We start from the raw sequence: 15079 nt of genomic DNA, 5'->3' as shown, positions 1-15079 counted from the left end.
TGCAGACAGCCCCAGGGTGGCTCCGCTCCTGCCAGAGCTACACCAGCCCCCGGGTGACCCAGGGGTAGTCACTGCTCGCCTTTCACCCCCAGCTTGGGGACAAAAAGGGCAGGACTGGAGGGGACAAGTGATGGGAGGGGATGGATGACCAGCCATGCTGGTCCCTGAGAGCCCACCCAGGGCAGCCCCAAAGGCAGCCGCAGACACCCAGCTCTGGCCAGAGCAGCAGGATGCCTCTGGCTTATTTTCCCCCTTGTGCTTCTGCTTTTTGCCTCCCTTTGGCGCCTGCCCGCGCTGGGGTTTATCTCCCTGTGCTTGCCGGCTCAGTGAGCCAGGGCTTGCAGCCAGGAGACCAGAGCCAGTTCTGGATTGGGAAACCCATCGAGGTGGCTTCTCCCCAGCCGAACAGAGAGCAGTGACAACCCTGCCACCTTCCCCTTACCTGTGGGCTGCTGGTGCCAAATCCCAGGCTAGGGGTGGAGGGGACGGACATTGAGTGCGGGCCCATGGGGGAGCTGATGACGGAGAACGGAGGTCCCATGCCATTGATCGGCGAGCTCAGGGTGCTGATGGGCGAGTGGAGCTGGCCCGGGGAGCCCAGTGAGGAGCCGATGCCCGGCCCAATGGACGGGTGGAGGGATGGGGTGGCCATGGGCCCCCGGCTCGTGGGAGAATTCAGGGACGTGGAATTGACTTGGTTGGAGAAATCTGCAAAAGAAGAAAGAGAGAAACAAGGCTGAGTCTCCCATCCAGGACAGGCTCTGACATACGGCGGCAGCAAGGCCTGAGCAGCAGCCCCCCGCACCCTGCCGAGGGGCTGCTCTTCAACCTGCCCCTGAAATTCCCAAGGCATCCTCCATCTTTCAAAACCACCTTCTGCTGGAGCACCTCTGCAGGTGTTAAGACACTGAGAGCATTTCTGCCTGGACAGCCTGTCACCACTGCCCTCCTCCAGGTCGCTCACCCACAGTACCCCAGCTCTAACTCTGCCACGGAGGCAGCATCTCTGCTCCAGCTGATGATGCACGGGTAGCGACCCCACCACAGATGCCCTCTGTGCCGCAGCATAATCCAGATTTATCACAGCATGGCAGGGACAGGCCATGCACGGGGAGCGTGGAGGGGCTGTGTGCCTGGCAGCACCTGCACACTGCAGTGGTGGGGAGGACAGGTTATAGAATCATAGAATCATTTCGGTTGGAAAAGACCATTGAGATCTTCAAGTCCAACTGTTAACCCCGCACAGCCAAGTCCAGCACTAAGCCACGTCCCTAAGCACCACATCTACGCATTATTTAAACACCTCCAGGGATGGGGATTCTACCATCTCCCTGGGCAGCTGGTGCCAATACCTGACCACCCTTTCAGTGAAAAAAATTTTCCTAATACCCAATCTAAACCTTCCCTGGTGCGAAGAGGGGTGGTGAGAACTTGTTTGTGCATTGCACATGTGCTTTGTGTGTCTGTCCAGGGCACCAGCATGCCATTGGGATGCCTGCATGTGCCAGCACGGAGGGAGATGCCCGCCTGCCACGTGGGTACCAGCGGGCACCTTTCTGCCGGCAGCAGCGGCTGGGCTGTGTCCGCCGGCACCCCAGCAGCTCCCCCGTCCTGGGGGAGCAGGAGGAGGAGGGGCGGGAAAAGGGGGTTAAAAATAGACTCCAATTCTCCCAAGAGGAGACATGGAGCCATTCCTGGCACATTTCCTCCTCATCCTGTCACGCTGCTTGCAAAACAATCCCGAGCGAGGAAGGGGCTGGCTCGTGGCCCCCGGGCAGGCTGCAAGGAGGAGCTGCCGGAAGGCAGCAGGGACCGGGGACTGGAAGGCAGTGGGGACAGGGGCCCTGTGGCATTGCCACCACTCACCCCAACATCCACCGGGACCCCCAGTTCACACCAGCAAACACTGGCCCAGAGAGGGGCAGGCACCCACGTGGCCACTTGGCCAGGGGCTGTTCATGGCGGGGCTGGGAGCCACTGCTTTTGGCTACAAGCCCCAGAGTTAACTAAATTCTGGGAAATACTGTCTTCAGTCACCTGTATGGGGTCAGCTATCTCCCCAGGGGTTTGGAGCAATTAGCATACAAATGTTACACAGTGGGAAACCCACTTGCTGAACCCAAAGCCCAGCCCCAGCAATCTTCCCTGAAGATCACCAATCCTGGTTGGGAAACCCCAGCACAAGGAAGCAAAGGCCCAGCAAGGCAGCAATGCTCCTCTCACAAAGCCATGCACCCAGCATCCCACCGCTGCACCCAGCATCCCACCGCTGCACCCAAAGCCCCGTCACTGCACCCAGTATCCCACCGCTGCACCCAAAGCCCCGTCACTGCACCCAGCATCCCATCATTGCACCCAAAGCCCTATCACAGTGCCCAGCATCCCAGCGCTGCACCAAAAGTCCCACCACTGCACCCAGCATCCCATTGCTGCACCCAGCATCACGCTCCTGCACCCCACATGGTCACACCTCCCCCCCCAGCACCTCCCCTCCAGCCTTGAAGCATTCAGCCCCATTCCTGCCTTGTGTGGGTGCTGGTGGGGCGCAGGGACCGCCAAGGTTTTCTCCTGGGAAGAGCCACTGCCATGGGCAGCCATGCTGTCCTGGTGCCCAGAGCCCCCTGTGGCACGTGCCCCCCACGCGCAACCCAGCCGTCGCCAGCACGCCCCTGATGTGCCGTCCCCACCGCAGGTGTAACAGAATTACACACGCCACAGGAGAGGCTCGCTCCCTGCACAGATAATTCCTTAAATCCCCAGATAAGAGCCAGAAGTAGGATCCCTGGGCCAGAGTACAAAGGGGGCTTGGATGCAAAAATGGGGGTTAGGCTCCAGGGTGCTGCCAGTTCCCTCTGCCTGGGTGTCCTGTTCCATCTGAGACAGGCAGAGGGGACATGCGCCCGGACCCTGTGTCCCTGCCAGGTGCCAGTGTTGATGCCGAAAGGAGCACGCCGGGACCACCCGCCCTGGCAGGCATCTCTGTGGCCAGGGCAGAGGCGAGCATCCCTGTCCCTGTGGGGCTGGCCTCGCCATCGGCTCTCGCAGGATGTTGATATAAAACAACCGCCGGCCACCACGTCACCCGCAGCTGAGTGACGTGCGGGCGGCACAACAGGAACCCCGGGAAATTCCTCGAGGCTTCGTGGTCTGCTCCTGGGGTTTAGCACAGCGGGACAGAGTGATTCCTGGCTCTCTGCTTTTTGGTGGAGTGGGGCCAGGTGCTGTGGTGGGCTCTGGCAAGCCGGGGTGTAGCCATGCCCCCACCGCGGTCCTGGGTCTGGGGGGAAAGGCGGGAGCTCATCCTGCAGCAACTGTGTGTCTGGGTACGGGGTCCCAGCCAGCCCTAATCTGATGGACCCCCAAACCCAGCTGCTAGCCAACGTGATGGACGGGACACCTTCCAAGGATGGGCTGGATCCCTTGGCCAGAGGAAACAGGCACTTGACCTGCCGGCAAAGGGAAGGCAGCGAAGCACAGTCCTTCCTTTTAAAAGATCCTGAATATTTAAGGCAGGAGAGGTCACAGGCAGGTTACTGGCGACCGGCCCGTGCCTACTCAAGCACATCAGAAAGCAAAGCACGTGCGGGGCCAGCACCTCTCCCAAAATACCCATCCCCTGGGTACCATGGGAGCTCCCCATCCCCAGGCATCCCACGCCTCCCAGCCGGCTCCCCGCACCCATCCTGTTTACATGCTTTGCTTTCCCCACAGACACGATCCCCGGCACCCAGCGAGGAACTGGGTGTGTGTGGTAGGGGTTGGTCTGGAGAAAATAATTCAGGCAACAACAACAGAAAGGAAAGGAGGCGAGAGGAGGACTAACCCTGCACTGAACAGGCCTGCCAGGGAGAAGCCTGTGCAGGCACGGACACATTTGGGTGTGTTTTCACCCAAAAACTTTGGCCAAACGCTCTGAAATCTGAACCAGACCTGAACTTCTTGAGAGCACCATGACTCAAAGCCCAGTTCAAAGCAAGCCCTTGGACTCTGGGATGTTCCCAGTCCTCGTAAACACACCTTCTCCTCTGCAGCCCAAACCCCAGTGCAACAGCGTCAGCCGTGGGAAACATTTACCCTCAGCCAACCGGCAAATATGGAAAAGGGTTTGGGTTTGGGTTTTGGGTTTTTTGGCTTAGCAAAATGAAGAGTCCACCTCAGACAACTCAGCGCAGATGCTGCCAGCCCCCAGGTGAAGGGTCAGTGCTCCCAGCAGGGAGATGCATTTGGGGAAAAGAACGACTCGAGGTGGAGAGGTGGGGATGTAGAGCTGGACAGGAGAAGTCTGCCCGCCTCACTCATCACAGGCATCCTATAGGACCTGGAATGCTAAAGGAACGCTAGCAAAAAACAATCTAAAAAGGAGAAAAAGCCTAGATTGAGGAAATAGCCTTAACAGAAACAAATAAACCCCCAAACTGATGCATACCACTTGGACTGCAGCAAACAGGAGACCTATTTTCCCAAACACATTTTCAGTTCAAGCGGTGTGAGACTATTCATTTTTCTTGCATAGTTTTGCCATTTAAAGCCGTTGTGTGTGACTATCTCTTGACCAAAATAAACTGTGCTGGTTTCTAAATAAAATAAATAAATAAATAAACTCCTTAAAGCATTTCCCCTCTTGCCGCACCCATAAATTGCAGCTATTTTCTCTGTGTGTCCTTTGTTTAAAACACAACGACCTCTATATATCTTATAAGATGCCCCATGGCAGTTGGGAGATCAGAATGAGAGCTCTTTGGCAGCTAAGGAATTTGCAGTGAAGCTCCTTTTCTTTCTCGAAAACCATGAGCCCGCGAGCCAGAAAATCTGGATGGGAATTTTTCCCAACGAATATGACATTTAGGGCAGAGCCCCAGGATCCAGCTCGAGCGGCCGAGCCAGGTGGCGGTGCGGAGCCATGCGCACACCTTCAGCTCTCCTCCACAGCAGGGGAAGACGATTCAGCTGAAACCATCACACAGAGACTAGAGCCAGCGGGTTTTGATCTGGCCTCCAGATAAGGAGCCTGAGTCTTGTTTTTCTGGCACGGTGCTCGTCGCTGCCCTTTGCCTTAGCAGATACCTGTCCTTGCAAGATCTCTTTTGGATGCCGTCATCCCTGCTTCACAGCTGGGGAAACCAAGGTACCGGGAGAGCGATGCTCCTGATGAGGCAGTGGCCCCACCGGCAGACACAGACGCCACAAGTAGGGCACAGGCTTACGTGACCTTCAGCAAGGTCATGCAGGGAACTGGAGCCAAAGCTGGGAATAGATCCTGGCTATTGCAAGACACAGGCTAGCATCACGACTGCTGAATCAACCTTCCTCGTATTTTTATTTTCTCTCCTGCCTCCATGACAGACAGCAATCTCTTACCTACTATTAATTTTCAATAAGAGAAGAAAACACCTTCATGAAACATTTGTCCCCATCCTCACCTGGCTGCATCAGACACTCAGACCAGGTAGACAATGTCCCTGGGCAGCCTCACTGCTGTTTTCCATCCCCTTGGCATCCTTGGGGCCAACAGCCGAAACTTCCAGTTTGGCCCAGCAAACATCCATGTCTGGATGCAGCCTGGGTGGGCAGGTTTAGACCCATGGGAGCGCTGAAAGCATCCAACCACGCCACCAGCCCTCGCAATACTTCCCTGTTGCATTTCACCATCCAGTGCAGGGGATTCAAGTGTTGCTGCTTGGCCAGGGTACGTCCGCAGCAGCCTGACAGCTAACAACAGCTTTTGCTGATACGGCAACACCAAGAAGGGCTGTGATTTTAACATTTCAGGACCACAAAATGGCCCAGAGCAGAAACTATTACAACAGCACAGAGGTGCTTTTTTCCCAGGATAGCTCATTTGTACCAGAATAAACTGTACCAGCATAAGCTTTCACCAGTATAATCTTCATTTATGCCTAAGAGGCTTTGCCAGTAAAACTACAGTGACCTAGCTCTGCTGGAAAACCTTTTCTCCCATATCCAGGGGGTTTACTCAGCAGCTCAGTGGCTCGGCACTCTGCTTCGGAGAGGGGAAGTTAAAAAAAAACCAAACATATCTCACAGCACAGACTCCTGGAGCCATACTTTTCTGCAGTCGAGGAGGGTTGGGGACCCAGGACACAACCCCACAGCCCAGCTGAGTGGGATCAGAGGGGTCTGCAGGCACCCCACGGCTCCAGGGAGCCGCCACAGCGCAAGTGCCCCACGCGCCCAGCCCTGACGCCAGCCGAGATTTGGAAAGCCGCCCGCATCCCCCAGCTTCCGTTTTTGGTGGTGTTTTTTTTTATTTTATTTTTTCCCCCTCAGCACCTCTTCCTCCGTAATCAGAAAGCAGATCAATTCTGGGTATTAAACAGCAGGAAATTCTAAATTTGGGTTGCCACTCCCTTCCTTAAGTCAGCCCTCCACGTTAGGGCTTTGCAGTGCTGTGGGGCCACGTTTGCAGGGGATCGGGACCAGCAGCTGAGATCAGGCTTTTGGAAACGCCCTCCTCCTCTGCTCTCCAGCGTCTCTTTGGTGTTGACCAGGTTCAAAACTCTTGACACCCAAATGCACAGGAATCTGCACGTAAATGCAGGGCACTGAGCCCTACGAGCACTGTTCTTTCTTTCCGTGCCTCTGTGGGTGGTGAGTTTCCCTGAATAAACTCGGTAGTGAAAATCACTGTCCGTTTGCTCTCACTCCTCAAAAGCAGTGAAGAAATCGCCCCGTGTGCTTTCCATCCAAGGAACCTCAAATGATGGAGGTTTCCACCTCCCTTCCTTTCGCCTTCCCCGGTGCAGCCAGCACAGCAAACCAAGGCACCACCGGCGAACAGCCTGCACCCACCTACGAGGCAGGATGCTGACAGCAACGGGCAGGCAGCAAATCTGGGCAGGACACGACAGTTTGACCGTAGTTTCCACGTGAAAATCGCCATGGTAATACAGTGACCACAAGAGGTCAGGTCCTCACTTTTGTCCCTGATCAAAACTCACAGAGAGTATGTTTACAGCGGATGAATTTAAATAGCCCCTGGCCTACAATCTTGAGTAAGTCTGCTCTCAATTTATACCAGCGCAGCTGAGAACTGAAGCAAGGATGGAGCAAGAACCGCCTCGTCCCCTTCCAGTGCTGGCTGCTGCCGTGGACCTGACAGTGCCCGGCTTGGGCAAACTCAGGAGGCTGACCCACACGGTGCATGTGGCTGTCACCCCAGAAAAGCACCCCTGGATCCAAGAGACAAGCATCATCTCGTGGCCCAAGCATATTAAACTGCACTTACAGCACCTTGCCCAGCAAGGAGAAGCAACTGATCCCCTTAAACCACTCAGGCGCCAGGCGTGTGGCAGGGGCATCCCTGGGAATGGACATCCGAAGGTGTCAGAAGATGCAGCTGTATGTTATCCATACATCCCTTCTGAGCACTGCTGCCACAGCTATAGGTAAAAGGGTGCAGAAGCACTGGTCCACAGCGCAATCAAGCGTGTTGGTCCTCAGTAGCTGCGATTTCACCAAAAAATAACTTGAATTGCGGGGGTTTTTTTACATTTCTGGACCTGAGTACAAAGACAAATCCAAGAACATACCTCACAGTCCCCTCCACCCCGAATCCTGCATGGGAGACAGCACACAGAAATGTGTCTTTTTGCAGGCATTTAAAAACCACCACATAGAGTTTCTCTTCAGGAACCTGCTCCGAGGTTTGGGAGAGTTTCTTCAGCTGCGATCAGCACTTTCCCCTGACAAGTGCCGGGAGATGCTGTGGCGGTTTGAGCCACACTGAGATGGTGAGAAACACAGTTTCGGCTGCTCTCTGCTCCAGGTGGGTTCTTCCTCCCGCTGGCTTTCACTTTGACCAAACTAAAACCTCAAAGCCACACAGCTTCTCATCCCCGCTCCCCTCTCCCACCCGAGCCAGCCGAAACCTGCCAGCAAGAGCTGCCAAACCCAGCAGAGGCGCGTTTTGGGTCTTCGAGCCTAGCATCGGGGTCCCCTTCCAGGGGGTTTCCTTGGCTGGAGGAAATTCAGCAGCACCTCTCTGCGTGCTGCCAGCCTTGCAGGCGATGGGCAGGCATTAGCTACTGCCTCCTGCCAGCATTCCGCTTTATGGGCTTGACGGGCTGTGGCATGAGATTACGGTGCCCAACAGCAGCTTTTCCACTGCACTCTGCACGCCAGCCCCTCCTTCCCGCAGCCTGAGTCCCTGCTGCCACCGCTCAGGGAAACCTCAGGTCTCCTCTCAGAAGCTGAAGGGGAAGAAGCAGTGCAAAAGCATCCTATCGCCGGGCCAAGGGGTTCTCCAAAGTGGTTCCCACCCCAAACCTCACAGCAGCACTCCACGGAGCGGGCAGCATCCCTACCCCATGGGGCAGAGCTGGGACACCTCTGTCCCTGCAGCTCCAACACTCGTTCTCCCTCTCCACCCTATTTTATTTTCTCCTCTGGATGCAGCTTTGCAGGTAACATCAGACCTCCCCAGCACCAAGGAGAAAGACGACTGTGTGGTCGTGTGGACTCAGGCTGGCAAGTGCTGGGTGGCGTTTGGGGGTCTCTCCCCAGGCAACCTGCGTGGATGACCACGGGCTCACCAGTACTCCCATTTTCTGGCTTAAAGCACCACAAGGTCACCTTTGGGAGACACTCACCCCTAACTCACCCCATCGCCTGCTACAGCCCGGATGCCCAGAGGTCTGGTGAACCCCCACCACAGGACCCACAGCAAAAAATGGGATGCTTCTGCCTGATGCTTCCGAGCCAGCATGGATCGGGGCGAGCAGCCCCACTGCAGACATGTGTGCATGGGGGGGCACAGACCCCACACCGGGGCTGACCAAGCATGCTCAGCGCTGGCATGCGGGCTCATTTTGCCTTTTTTTTTGCCTTAAAAACCCCATCCTACCCTCTCAGAAGCCCTCTATAAGCGCATCCCGCTCCTGGAGCCCCTGGCAGAGCTGGAAGCCTGCAGGGGCTATTCCCGTCTCTGAGGAGGAAGGACTCAAAAAGAGGAATTTTCCAGAAGCCGCTCTCCCTGCAAGCTGCCATGTCACCGGAGGAAATGCTCGCAAACGCCTCTTCCTCCAGCGCTCCCGGCTTCCTGCTCCGACGCACCCCCATCGCCACCCATCTCCCCCACCCGCGGCGGACCCCCCACCCATATTTTCTTCCGTTTGCCCCTCCCAAGCAGACGGGGCAGGCTCCGAGCCCCCCTCAGCGTGGAGAAAGTAGAAGCAGGAAGCGTGGGCAAGCGGGAGAGCGCTGACATATGGAAAGTGTGAGGAGCCCCTCGGAGAGCAAAGGGGGAGCGAGCCCAGGGGAGGGGAGCGGGCAGCGCAGCTCGGCTCTCCCCAGCCTGGCAGTGGTGGGTGGAGGGGGAGGGTGCACCCAGGCAAACAAGGATTCTGCTGATAAAGCAAATGTGACTCAATCACATGCTTGTGCAAAGATGTCACAACAGTCCTGAGAAATTACAGGCTCCTATTTCATCCCTCAAGGGCCAGCGCTGTCCTTGCTCTTACAATGCGCTCTGTTCTGCTGTCAGCGGCTCAGCGAGTGCCCCTAATTTACTGGCTGGGAACCCGCTGCAGGAACAGGCAATAATAGGTGCAGTGTAGTGTCACTGCCAGGGCTCCTGGGCTGGCAGCGGGGCCGGGAGGCGTCTGCTGAAGGACTCAATGCGGCAGCTCTTTTCAGCTCCTGCCATCGCAGCCCGAAGCGGGGGCTGGCCGGCCCCTCCAAGCCCGGCGCTTTTTGGGGTACAGGTGCTGCCTGGCACACGGCAGCGGGATGGGGGCTGCTGCCCCCCACCCGGCTCTCTGCCCCAAACATGGTGGTGGTAGGGGCTCCTGAGCAAACCTCGCTTGGGGTGGCATCCCTCCATCTTCCGGGGTGCCCCCATGCACTCCCAAAAGGGAGATCTGGGGGACCCAGACTTCACTCCCAAAGCACAAAGGCTGAGCCCTTGTCACTGCAATTGTCCCCTGTCACTAACCTGCCCCAAACACAACCAGAAGCAAAGCAGGCCATGCTGAGAGGGGACTTGGACCTGCTGGCACCCTTCCAGCCTCCAAAGAGCATCGGTGAAGCCAAAAATGCAGCAGAAGATGCCAACAGAGGGGAAGATGCTCCCTCTGTCCTGCAAAGATGGAGAGCTGCACCTGGGGGTCCCTTCAGCCTTCCCCGACGGGCATCACCAGCGTGGGCACAGGGTGCTGGTGGCACCCAGGTGCCTCCCTACGTCCACCTGTCCTCTCGCAGGAACTGGGGAGCTCTGCTTGGAGCCCCTCCCCCGCCCTGCCCACGCTGACCTTCGCAGCCTCCCTGACTCCATCCCGTTCTCCGAAAAGAGCACGGTGAGAGCAAAAGCGCAGTGGTCCCGCAGGTTGCTGAAGCTCATTATGGCCTTTTAATTACATTCAATTGCAGTTTTATGGGTTTACGGGCAAATTGGAAGTGAATTTGAAATTAGAATTGCCCTTGAGGGGGTGCTACGCTCTGAGCTATGAAAAACCAAGCAGGATCCAGTGAGACGCAAGGGGAGCTCGAAAGCATTAGTCTTGCTCTAGCAGAAAGAGAAGTTTCGTCTCACGTCGAAGCTCCCCCAGGACCTCGTGGCAACGAGCCGCACACGTGGCACGTGCCGGGGCCGCCAGCGAACCCGGATCACGCGCTGCCCCGCATCATCGCACCCCAGCAGCCGGGTCCCTTCCCCATGCTGCGCTCCCAACAGCGGGATGGATGTGAGGAAGGGTCTCAGACTTGGAGCTAAGCAAGCTCCCCTGCTAGGGAAGCTGCTGCCTTGAGCCCTAAAATACTCCCCTCATCTCTCGATCCCTCAAAACGCTCCAAGCAGGCAGGGGAAGAAGCAGCCCAAAGCGTGCCAGGATGCAGGGCTGAGAGCTCTGGTGAAGGGGAGCTCCCGGCTCTGAACTGGGGCTGCCGACCCCCAGGGTCGGAGGGGACGCTCCACTCCCCACGAGCCATGCCCATGGCTGGGTTACAGCCCGCTGCGGGGCTCACAGCCCGGGGGGGCAGTAATAAATGGCCCCGCTGCTTCCCACGGCGTCACCCCTTGGGATGTGCCGCTGCCCTGCCTGCCAGCAGCTGGCGAGGGACCCCGCGCCTCTCCGTATTCTCCCTCCAGGGATCTGGGATGAGCCAGATCCCAAAGACCAGGCGGGAGAGCAGCCCAGCGGCTCTCCCTGCCACCAGCTTTGAGATCTGGGGGCTAAACCACATCCTTCCCCCTTGCTGACAGCTCCTAGAGGTGCAGAACCCAGAGATGCCGGGGGCAGTGCCACATCTACCCTGTGTCTGCCAATTACCGGGATGGACCGGAGGTGCTGGCAGGAGAGACAGCACCTCCACACTTCCCAGTCAGCGCTGAGAGCAATCGCTGGCCCACATCTCTTTAAAAGGTCCCACACTGGATGTGCAGGATCCATCCAATGGGACAAGCTCCATCCTTGGGGTCTGAGGCAGCAGGAGGAGGTGAGAGGGGGAGGATACGGCCACGTATTGCGGATTCCCTTCTGCGTCTGGCTTCCAGGAACAACGGCCTACAAACCACCAGCCAGACGGATTATATTACGGTGCTGTGCGCGTGCATTAATCCAGATTTGAGATAATTACAGTCATTCACTTGGCATAATGGGCTTTAATTGATCCAACGCGGCTGGCGCTGGTGTTCGCTGCCAGTGTGCAGCTGGCATCCCAACACCCCGAAGCTGCGCTGCCACCAGCCACACCACGACCAGCAAAAGGCAATGCCACTAACTGGTTTTGCACAAACCCAGTTTTCCGGAAAAAGAGGTACGGTAGTTTTCCTCAGGAGATGCTGGATGACAGCAAGTGACCACAAGGCCACATGGGTCTTCCCATCCCTCAGCTGAGACACAGCAAGCCTGGCTTGGGCATGAGGTGTCTCATCTGGTCAGGAGAGATCTTATGAGCATCCAAGTGGGATGAACCATCCCTCCAGAGGGCTTCACTGCTGGGAGCTGTGCAAGGGCAGCCCACGGGAACACCATTTTCCAAGCCTCCTTGGAGAAATGTCCACCTCCCAGCACATGCTTGGCATTAGGTCGGTCAACAGACCCCTGGAATTCCCTTCCCACCAGCATTTTTGTGCTTTAATGCTCACACAGCACGAAGAGCTGGAAACCCAGATGGGCAAAGGATCCTAAGGTCCCAAAACAGCCATCCGTTCCCATCTCAGCTCCTTCTCCACATCTCCACCAACGACCGGAGCACGCTCCAGAGCCAGCCGCTTGCCTCAGAGACAAACCACCCACTTTATGCACTGCAGCTGGAGGTCCAGGGGAAGGAGCCCGAGAACTGGGTGCCTACCCAGGAAGGTGCTGGACAAGATAGGGATGGCAGCTGCCAGAGCCAGGTCACCTTCAATAAAAGCAAGTTCCCTCTGGAAACTAGAGGGCACACATGTTTTTTCAGGAGAAAGCATCTGCCTCCAGTCTTACGTGATCCCCCTGGATTCAGTAACACCCACTGGCCAGGAGGGAAGGTTTAAGCCCCCTCGGCGCCAGCCGTGTGGCCAGTGGGACGGGCAGGCAGGGTCGGTGGGCTGCTCCCCCTTCCCGGGTGACAGAACAGGCTTCAGAAAGTCTTTCCCCATCCCAGCAAGGCTGCAGCAAAGGACGGTCTGCCTGCAAGCTGTCTTTGGGTTTGAGTTTCTGGTTCAAATCCAAAGCTAATTAGGCTGTGCCAAGTCCAATCAGATAGCCTCAGCTAATTGAGCTCGGCATGGTTGGGTCAATGTCCAGCGGGTCTCCGTGTTCCAGGCGTTTCATCAGTCCACAGATAACTGTGAGGGCCTGGGAAGGGGAAGGACCCCTACAAAAATGTTCACTTCACGTATAGTCAGAGCCTTTCCCTGCTGGAACTGCATATGGCCCCAGGTTAAACCCGCGGACGCTGCCAGCATCGTCCTCGTGCCTGAGGAACCCCAACGGATGAAGATGCCCCAGCAGCAACGCTGCGGCAGGGCTCACAGTGAGCGAGCAGAGGATGAAATAGGGTGACTGTTCCCTATGCTCTGGTGTGCATCTCTCACGGTGTCACCCCGAGACCAGGCGCTTGGTGAGCTATACCACGTGCCATACATCACCCGGGCAGCAGACCCACCAAACCATACAGCAAGAACAAACCAGCTAAATTCCCAGCCACGCTGGCTACTGAAAAACCAGTGACACTAATGGGGCACTGCATGCTCCACACGCTCCACACTGCTACCAATGTCCCCTCCAAAGCTGGCTTAGATGTGCCTGCACCAGACTGCAGGCTCCAGGCTCCAGAAGTAGGGTTTTCCCAAGCCAACACCGCGGCTCTGCGAGCCAACGTGGCTGCTGACATGGGGTCAGCAGCGGCTCCCAGACGTGCCTGGGCACTGTGACCTGGCTGCAGCCGGGCCAGGAGCAGAGGGAGGACTGCAGGGCAGCCAGGCACTGGTCTCAGGGCGAGCAGCGAGGCAGCTGTAGCGAGTGCCAGGGCAGGAACCGAGCTGGACAGGAGCATTTTGCTCCCACGAGCAGGTCGGAGCTGTGGAAAAGCCCCACGCAGACCCACAGGCAGATGCACGGTTGAACCCAGCAGCTGAGGCTGCTCCCAAGGCTGCGGGCGTTTACTCCAGCTGCCAAGTATCCCCGTGCCTGGCTGGCAGCCGGCAAGTGACTGCACCCCAGGGCAGAGCGCTGGGCGCGAGAGCAGAGGAGGAGAGGGGCTTTGAGGAAGCCCTTCCTTGGGCAGTTATCAGAGCTCTGCCAGCTCCAGACTTCCACGGCAGATTATGGTGAGGAAAATGACAATGTCCAGCTTCCTAAAAACCATGTACTGCCTTTTTTCCTCCAACCCTGCCTTCGCTTTCAGGCCCGAGCATCATCCACCTGGGCAGGAAGATGGCAGCCTCGATCCCTGCGCCGGCAGCGGGAACACCGAGCGCAATCCCTGCGTCCGCCCCCTCCACCTCCGGCTGCTGGGAAAGGCTGTTCCTCTTCAGCTGACAAATAGATGAGACATTTCATTAATAAACCTCGGCTTCTCCTAACACTTCTGATTACGATCTCTGTTTGGATCCGTGCTCATATTACATGTTCGTCTCAATTATATATTCCCTTCTCTTTAAATCCCCACTTATCTCCCTTACCACGTAAATCACAGAGTGGGCTCTGTTGGTTTTTTTTTCCCTGCCTGCCTGCCTAACTTTCCCTGCTCCAACAGCAGTTAGAAAACAAACAGCAATTTAAACTGCAGTGTGTCCAGATAGCCTTCGAGCTCAGCCCCCAGCAAACCCATCCGGGGGTGGGGGGCTGACATGGGTCCTGCAGAGCCCCCCGCCAGTGCTCGCCTCCAGCCCCACAATGTTTGCAAAACACACTTCTTTACTTCTTTCTCAGCCTGGGCCAAATCCTTACTTGGGCTTCCTGGGGACATCTTCCCCCACGAGGTCCTCGGTCCAGCCCGAGCAGAGCATCGCTGCACTGGGTTGCGAAATGCTGGCTGGAGCGGCAGTGCAGGGAGAGCCCAGGCTGGCTCCCTCCCCACTGCCCCACATCCCTCTGGCAATTAAGGCAATTGCTTGCATGGAAACCTAATTATATTAGGGAAGTATTTAGTAATTTTTAACTGTTTGGCTCAGCTCGGCTCCCTCCCCATCCTGCATACCAGCAGTACCGGGCAGAAGTTGCAGCACTGGATTTTCCTCCTCTCCCACAGCAGCTTTTAAGAGCGAGGAAGAGGAGCAAGCAAGATGGTGTGATGGGCAGGCAGCGGGATGGGTGGCCCTGGCTGAGCCAGGGAGTCTCCCACTGCCCTCTGGCCCTGCAGCCGTTTGCCTGCAAGGTCAGTATGGGATGGCCGTGCCCCACAAGCGTGAATGCCCAGCCCTCGCATGCAGTGGCCTCGTGATGCCACCATCAGAAAGATGCTCCACGGTCCTCTGCTTACAGCACTTGGCAACCCACTGCACCAGGTGGGTGGCCAGCCCCTGACGTGATGACCACCTCAACTGCAAATTCAACACCCCAGCTGTAAGGTTTTGGTGTGCCTGTGCTCTGGATGTGTCTCCATCCTCCACAGCTCACTGCTGTGGCAAAAGCCCAGG

The 15079-nt window shown here is 57.0% G+C and overlaps 1 protein-coding gene across 8 annotated transcripts in view; it reads right to left on the bottom strand.

The window, feature by feature from the left end:
• Positions 1–15079, bottom strand: part of RXRA (retinoid X receptor alpha) — a 119226-nt gene that overhangs the window by 40615 nt on the left and 63532 nt on the right. For all 8 annotated transcript variants that reach the window (XM_080400846.1, XM_080400845.1, XM_080400849.1 and 5 more), the window contains one exon: positions 443–708. In XM_080400846.1, coding sequence (XP_080256972.1) covers positions 443–708 — 266 coding nt within the window. Of the gene's footprint in view, positions 1–442; positions 709–15079 lie in introns of those variants that run through there.

The sequence above is a fragment of the Falco punctatus genome, assembly GCF_963210335.1.
Source record: "Falco punctatus genome assembly, chromosome: 9".
In the NCBI taxonomy this organism is placed as follows: Eukaryota; Metazoa; Chordata; class Aves; order Falconiformes; family Falconidae; genus Falco; species Falco punctatus.
This window is presented reverse-complemented; position numbering and strand designations above follow the sequence as displayed.